The following is an 8,759-nucleotide window of genomic DNA, read 5'->3' on the forward strand; positions in this document are numbered from 1 at the left end:
TTTTTGTTTACCCCCAACGCCTCAAATATAGGCCTATACATTGTAATGTTTAATAACGACTTTTTCAATTATAGCCTACATACATAAATTATATTACATTTTTCTAATAGAATAAATTAGGTATTTTTCTTTCCCCTTTATTAAGCACCTTGGAGAACGCCTTTCTTTCCTTTCCAGTGCGCATCTGACCTGGAATCAACCGTTTGCGTCGAACCGCTACGTCACTTGCGTAGAGGACGCGATTTAACAGACACCATTGTTTGGGTTACGATTGATTGTTGTTGCGCATTTTCTTTGCGCATACCCGGAAGTAAACAGCGTCCCGTTAGTGGTCGCGATGCACGTTGTTGCTTATGTAGAAGTGTGAAATGTCGCTCTCAGGTCGGATTACCTCCACCACGGACGAGCATGGCCACTGCACATTCCGCCCGCTCTAAATATATCTGTTAAGGGCACAGCAGGAAGGGAGGAAAGCGGGGGAGGGGGTTATTATTAGCCATTTTCACTGTTGCATGTCGGGCTGAGAAGAGGTCTAATCAAAACATGCCCGGAACCAGCGTGAAACCCAGGGCTCGGGAGCGGAACAACGTGCTGAACAGACCCGAGTTCATGTCGCTTAGTCAGCCACTGAGAGGCGGGGGGCCCCCGGAGAGCCGCGGCGGTGGCGGAGGAGGCGGCGGAGCCGGACCGAGGCGCTCCAGCTCCATCCGCAGCCAGGCGAGCCAGGCGAGCCAGTCGAGCGAGGAAGCCGGCGAGGCGGCCCAGCAGCGGCTGCCCGAGGAGGACTGCATGCAGCTCAACCCGTCGTTCAAAGGCATCGCCAAGAGCTCGCTGCTCGCCATCGACATCAGCCTGTCCAAGCGCATGAGCGTGTGCGCGCACGTGTGGTCGTCGTGGGGCGGCTGGCGCTCCATGGTCAATCTGCTGGCTCTCACCGGGCACGGCCTCACCTGGATCGTCGGCACCGTCGTGTGTCTCACGCGCAGCAACACGCTGGCCGGCCAGGAGGTGCTCGTCAACCTGCTGCTGGGTGAGTGACGCTCAATGGGCACTTGCGAAAAGTTGGAAAGGACAGCGAGGTTGAATATGGAAATTCCTCCTTGACATACAAGTCTAATTAGTTCTGTGCGCAAGCTCTTTAATTAAAACACCTGCATCTTGAACCGTCTGTCCCCAGTGAAATGAATGACATTGCCCTTAATCCGTTCCAGTGGCACCAACAATATTTTGTCATGTGTTTTTAATAATTAATACACGATTGGAATCAGGAATAACATAAATAAGATATCAATGATTAAATAAATTGTGCATCATAAAGCACAGACAAAGTCGCTCTCCACTAAACTGCATTAATATAATTTTTTTGCAAAGGATAACGAATACATTGTCTGTCTGTGTGTTGCTGCACCATTAATGTTCCAATACCTGTTGCTTAAGCATACACACTTACAGCAAAATGTTCATATTTTTTGCTTCGCGTGTATTTTGCTCCTTGCTTGCAAATCAATGCAAGTACTTGAGGAAAATCTTTATATTGAATTAACTCGTCATTTACAACCAAAATGAACAAACTCCGATTTCCCTTCCTCATCTCAACACAAGGAAGGAAAAACGTAAACTTTAAGTCGCATATATTAGGAACTGAAAAAAACCATTGCACAACTCATGAATATTTAGGAATGTTCATTTCCATTTTCTACATCGAGGCTATAAGGTCTTCGTATATTGTACTCTTCTATTTGTTTACCTCACGTGTCATATTGTGCTCAAGTTTGGGGAAATGTATATAAATCAAATATTGACCCAATTATGCACAAAAGTGAATTAGGTTGGCTACAGAGCATCAATTAATGAATTATATATAGGATCTGGTATTTAAAAATGTATGGATATTGTCTATTTGAAAACACTGGAAATGCTTTTTCGTGCAGTAAATAGCCAAAAATAGCCGACCTGCTTGTATTCCCAATTTCTTTGAATAAAGCGAAGGAAACGATCATTTAAGGGGTTTCTTTATGTTTGAAACATGTGACGTGAGGACCAACGTTAAATACAGATGTGTTTCAGATTTGGGTGTAAAACTATGGAATGGACTTGATGATGCGTTGAAGCTGTGTGTGTTGCCTTTTTCCCCCTAATAATATCATGCCTTAATTCTCATCCAATTACGCCTTTTTTTTGCTTTTGCTTTCATTCTCATCGTTTTGACTTGATTCCTCAAATTTCAACTCGTATTACAATTTTATTCTCATGAAATTGCAGCTTTTTCTCAAAATAGTAAGACTTTAATCTCTTGATAGTTTGAATGTTAGTCATGTATAACATACAACAATGTATTGTCCTAAAATCATGGTTCTTTTCTCATAAAATGATGAAATTATTCTCATAAAGTTGAGTATTTTCCCTTCCCTGTAATATTATAACTGTGCTATTTATTGTTGTAATTCTAAACCTATAGTCTCATGAGATTTGGCTTGTTTTTTGTTTTTTTGCATTTCACCCTCTCTGGTTGCAATCATGATTTCTTCTCCCAACGTGGCCCAAATGCTCCTTTGTAGTGTGGAGGCAAAAACAGATTAGTGAGGCGAGAGCTTGACAAATCTGCTGAATGGAGCAACACGGCTCTCTGATTGGAGGCCAATCTGTGCCTTTGCGCCGACACTTGTGTTGTTATTTTGTTTTGTTTTTGCCATTATCAAAGAAAAACAAAGATGTTAAGATGATTGTGTTCCTCATAAGACAACACACTCCTTATTATCCTCAACAACAAAACGACGACATGACTGTGAGAGGAGACCTTGACGTGCTCGTTCCCATCATTATCACCTCCACTGCTTTTGTTTCAAAAACTAAACTATTAGGTCAGGCGGCGTTATTTTTACATGAATGTGTTGATCCTCCTTGCCGCAGTTTTTTTTTTTTTTTTTTGGTGAGACTGCACAGTACGAAGCTTGTTTAAGGACCCAAATCCACACAAGCAGCCTGGCACCAAAACTGCTGGCAGAGCAGATTAACACCTTAAAAAAAATAAAAAATTCCCACCCATTGTGAATACTGTAATGGAAATCAAATTAATCTGTTCCAGGGTCAAACTGTCACCATTGCAGAATCTTTATTAACTGGACAGGCAATTTAAACATTCCTTACTGGCATACAAGTCTTAAGATACATCATCCGTTGTAATAATACAAATCAGTCTGACCATGAGTAACCCCTCCCCCACTAAACCCCTCCTTTGTCTGCATCAGCGGTTATCCAGCGCAATTGCATCTTCCCTTCTTATAGTCACCTGGTGTGGCCACTTGAGAGTGCCCCGTAGTAAGCTATGAGTGTGTGCAGGTCACAGAGAAAGGTGGAATAACAAGAGAGTTGTAGTCCGATTTTGCGCTGACATGGTTGCTTTAGAGTGCCTCGTTGTCTACCATGAGTGCTTGCACGTAAGTCAGAGCGAGGTGGATTAGCAAGGAGGCTTGGTAGTCAAGCGTTCTGACAAGGACTTTGCCCTGGCGGGGCTGCTTTAGAGCGCCTCGTTGTCGGCCATGAGTGCACGCACGTCACGCAGACAAATGTGGAATAATACTGACTCAACAGCCAGTGTGTGGACAAGGACTTTGTGCTAGCGTGGGCACTGGCTTGATTTTTTACAAGTGAGTTATTACCTCCACCAAGGAAGTTACTTTTTTTCCACTGCTTTAGATTCTCAAGTGTGGATCCGGTGTTTAGCTTCAATCGTTAATTATAATGAATAAATAAATCATAAAGACAAACGTCACACCTGAGACGTTAAGGTGTGCCTAATGTCCAGTAAGTAGCGGTATGTCATGCACCGTATACATGCTAGTGGGAGAAATGCTAACATGTCAGACAGCTGACGGGTTACTTTCAAAATGGCCACGTGGTTATTAGTGCCTGTGCTATTTTGGTGCAGCTAAAAAAAGAAACATCTGCTCTGCGCACTCAAAGCTAATGTTGCTAAGCTACATGTGCTGCATCGCCTCCATTTGTCTGACATGGCTTTGTACATTGACCAGTTGCATACTTTTACTTATTTATTTAGAATGCATACTTTTACTTCCCTCTGCTAATTTTGACTTTAAAACATGAAGTACTTTGACTTATTTTTATTATGTACAGCATATACTTTTACTTTCATACACAAAGTACATTGAATGTTTTTACTTTAAATACAAAAAGTATTTAAGTTTTTCAAATTTTCACAGAAAGATGCTTCAAACTGTTTGTCTACTACTAGTTGAAGTTTATTTTAATTCAAATATAAAATAAAGAGTATGTATATTTAACCAAACCACAGAACTTTACCTTACAAAACTCTGCTAGCTGAATGCTAACACCCAACGCATTGATGGAATAACGAAACTAGTAAAACAGTTTTGTCGGAAATTCATATCTTTACTGTTGTGAACATTAAGGGACCAAAAAAGAAGTGTTTTTATTCATTAGATTAAAAAAAAATTGTTTTTTAGGTTGATTCATCGTTTGTCAGAATTGTAATCTGCAATCAGAATTAACATTGGCCTAAAAAACAACAAAATATGTCAGTCGTGCCCTAAATATTACTGCGGCTTATTACTACGCTGTAGTTGCGACTGTCTTCTTGGTGTATTTATTATGTATGTGTTATACTGCCCCCTGGTGGCCAAGAAGGATTCCCATTGAATAAATGCATGACCTCGATATTCAAATATTCAATTTCTTATGACTATAAAGTACAATACAGTTCCTTTGAGTGCTAGTTTTTTTTATTTAAAAAAAAAAACGGTTATAAAAAATTCTGTTTGTGTTTTATGAGGGTTTGAGATTCATGGCGTTTCCATTAATTACATGATTTAAGTGGTTTGAGTGCACACTAGTCCTAAACCCACAAGTTAGGGCGCCACAAAATATTTGTTGACACCAACTTGAAGTGAATGTGATGAAACCAAGTAGCACCGTATTTGTATGTTTCGCGGCAGCGCTGATCGTGGACGTGCTGACTGTGGCGGGCGTGCAGCGGCTGGTGAAGCGCAAAGGACCGTGGGAGATATCGCCGGGCTTCCTGGACCGCGTGGCCATGGACACGTACGCCTTCCCGGCGGCGCACGCCAGCCGCGCCGCCATGGTGTCCAAGTTCCTGCTGTCTCACCTGGTCCTGGCCGTGCCCCTGCGCATCCTGCTGGTGCTGTGGGCCGTCCTGGTGGGGGTGTCGCGCGTGCTGCTGGGCAGGCACCATCTGACGGACGTGCTGTGCGGCTTCGCCCTGGGCCTCTTCCACTTCGGCCTGATGGAGACGGTGTGGCTGTCGTCCAACACGTGCCAGACTCTCATCTCCATCGGCACCCTCAGCTGGAGCCCCTTCTCCTGACTGCGCTTCTGCGCTCGGACTTCACCGCTTCTCAATGCAGGTTTGCATGAAAAGGCCTTAAACAGACGCGTACTGTTACTTTCATTTCATACCGGATACTTTTCTCTTTTTTTTTTAAGCCCTCTTACTGCCAACATACTTTTTGTCTAAATGTAGTTCCTCAATCAGTTCAACATAGGTCCTTGACCCCAGAATGGCAGCAAAAAACAAAACAAAAACACTTTGGTGTGATGAAGTTGCTCAACTCAAAAAAGTTTGATAGCAAAAGTGCTACAAAATGCCAAAAACTACTTTTATTTAAAACAAAAAAAAAACATGAAGCTCCTTAACTCACTTTAGTAGAGTTTGATGACAAAATGGCAGCCAAAAATTACTTTGATTAAAAAAATAATAATAATAATTTAAACTTGACGATCCTCAACTCACTTCAACATAGTTTGATGGCAAAAATGACACAAAATGGCTGCCAAAAACTTCTTTTATCCAAAACAAAAAAAACTTTGAAGCTCCTCAACTCACTTTAACATAGTTTGATAGCAAACGTAGCAGCCAAAAACGACTTCTATCAAAAAACAAACAAAACAAAAAAACGGGAAGCCCATTAACTCACTTCAGCATAGTTGGTGGCAAAAATGTCACAAAATGGCAGACAAAAACTACTTTTATCCAACTTTGAAGCTCCTCGACTCACATCAACATAGTTTGATGTAAAAAATGCCACAAAATGGCTGACAAAAACTACTCTTTTTTTTTTTTATTATATATATATATAATGAAGCTCCTCAACTCACTTCAACAGTTTGATGACAAAAATGCAGCCAAAAATTACTTTTATTTAAAAAAAAAATGTTTTTAACTTGACTATCCTCAACTCAGTTCAACATAGTTTGATGTCAAAAATGCCACAAAATGCCTGACAAAAACTACTTCTTTTTTTTTTTTATATATATAATGAAGCTCCTCAACTCACTTCAACAGAGTTTGATGACAAAAATGCAGCCAAAAATTACTTTTATTTAAAAAAATAAAAATTTTAACTTGAACCTCCTCAACTCACTTAAAAGCAATTTCCTGAAAAAATGCCACCAGATGGCAGCTAAAACCTAATTTTATCAGAAAAACATGAAGCTCCTCAGCTCACTTGAAAATAATTTGATGACAAAAATGCCACAAGATGGCACACATACTTGAACACCAAAAATTGCAAGCATAAAATGTATAGATTTTTTTTTTTACGTATCATAGTGACTGTTCGTTAGATATGTGCCTTTAAGAGGCGGGGCTTGGTGGGGTGGCATGTGAGCCAGCGTGTGTAATTAGTTACGCCCAGCGTAATAGGCATTACGTATGTAGCCAACTGCATGAGTCTGCTCGTTGGTTATATGCGTTTTACTGCTCTTTCGGCCTCGTATCGACTGTGGCCCTCCTTTCCCATATGCAAGGGCATTATAGTAAGTATACTGTAACCAAAAAATATAGAAATATCGCTATACTCTATGGAAAGGAAACACTATGGAAATAATGACAAGGTTGTCTCAATTTTGAACCCCAGAAAATGATTAAACTAACTTTTTTTTATTCGGTAAACTTCTCAGTTAAAATAAATAAATCTGTTTTTAAAATATTGATACATTTATAATAAGCCACAATAATAATTAAAACTTAAGGAAATAAGTCTTGTTTTTAAGGTTACGATGTTTAAGTTGTACAATTATAATTTATATATTATTGTTAGCGTTATGAGCATAATCATGCACCTGAAAAAATACAACTTTGTTATTGTAATGTATTGAATATTATAATATGGAAAATGAGGTGACATTGGCTTTTCTTTTCTTTTCTTTTTATTTATTATTTGCATTGATTTATGAGAACGTTTTAATATTTGACAAATATTTCATAAACCTCCTGAGGTTCAGATTGTATTTATTTGTTCCCATCACCATTGCACTGTATTGTTTATAAAACACTCTGCTGTCTGAATCCTTTTCCAATCGGCTCTGTCATTCATCTTTTTCTTTAGTTTTATTCATGTTCCTTCATTTCAGTCATTCATATTTGGCAATATTGTGCTCATGGACTAAAGGGCTGAATGAACTGTTTATTAAAGCAAAGCTCCACAATTGTTGTGCATGTTCGCATAACATATTATTTGGAAACAATATTTTTGTTTTCTGCTCTTTATACGGCTGAATGTAGCAAAACGGGCTGAAATAATGGCGCGCCCATGGTCGAAGTTTGTTCTGTACAGGTAAGATGCGTTTTTACTGTTTTTCTCACAGCCATCTCGTTAATAAACAAAAGATGCAGAAAAGTCGGTGGGAGGCGTCTTCGCTGTGGTTTCTGATGTTGCCTGCAACGAGCGTCGATGTTTCCTGTGTGGCGACATAAGACACCCTGACAGGAAATGACGAGAATGTAACAGCAGAACAGAAAACTCACCACTCATTCTGTTCACATTACACCGTCTGGTGCTGACCCCTCCTCCCCCCCAATCAAGGTCTCGTGAAGAGCTCGCGCCTTGAGTTTCTTGTGCGTGTTTTTGGTCCTCACAGACGCTACACTCTTGTGCTGTTGTGTCTCGAGCATATGAAGAACTCACAACACATTGTCACTGCTTAGTGCAATATTGTAGTCATTTGTGGGAATCTGTTTGGGACATTAATACTGATCATAAATGAAAACGTGAACATTTTTGCACATTCTCCTACAAGCTAGTCGTCTCAACACTTTCATTATATATATATATATATATATATATATATATATATATTCATTTATTTTATTTTTTACGTTGTATCATCCATGCATATATTTTCAGTGAGGGTGAGAAAAAGGTTTCCCAGCAAGTAGAGACAGTTAAAACAAGCGAGTGTTTACAGAGAACAATGTCTCCCTCTAGCGGAATTGACATGTTAACACGGGTCCTTTTTTACCTCATTTCATTCAAAGGTTGCTTTGTGACATTAACGTAATAGCACGTGCCGCTTAAATATTTCTATACACATTCATTTGTACTCCGCCGGGCATCCGACATTAGTTTATGATACAGACTATGTATCACTGGACGCCGTAATAAAAATAAAATATAAGCGAAATCAAATGACAATACATCACACATTTGGGACGTTGGCACGAACGCATTACTCAACATAAAACTGACATAAATTAAAGTTTTAAAAAAACATTTAAATATATAGCGCGTTACGCATGGAATTGTTTTACTACAACGAATTTTTTTTACAAATTGTTATTCTTTTACGGCACATTTCCATGCTAGTAATATACAGTCATCATCGAAGCACTTTGAATTACTGTATTTAATAATTAGCAGTTGAAAGAATGCATAATTATACCCTCCCCACTTTTCACTACACATTTATTTGAGTAATTTATA

The 8,759-nt window shown here is 39.5% G+C and overlaps 1 protein-coding gene across 1 annotated transcript; it reads left to right on the forward strand.

Annotated features, from left to right (window-relative positions):
* Positions 1–99: 99 nt before the first annotated feature.
* On the forward strand, positions 100–7,681 carry LOC147161909 (inactive phospholipid phosphatase 7-like). The gene is made up of 2 exons (XM_086096934.1): positions 100–1,030; positions 4,974–7,681. The coding sequence occupies exons 1-2, from the start codon at positions 544–546 to the stop codon at positions 5,360–5,362; spliced, it is 876 nt and encodes a 291-aa protein (XP_085953060.1). The 5' UTR covers positions 100–543; the 3' UTR covers positions 5,363–7,681.
* The last annotated feature ends 1,078 nt before the right edge of the window (positions 7,682–8,759 follow it).

The sequence above is a fragment of the Leptonotus elevatus genome, chromosome 15 (assembly GCF_054856555.1).
Source record: "Leptonotus elevatus isolate MCC_2025b chromosome 15, RoL_Lele_1.0, whole genome shotgun sequence".
NCBI lineage: Eukaryota > Metazoa > Chordata > Actinopteri > Syngnathiformes > Syngnathidae > Leptonotus > Leptonotus elevatus.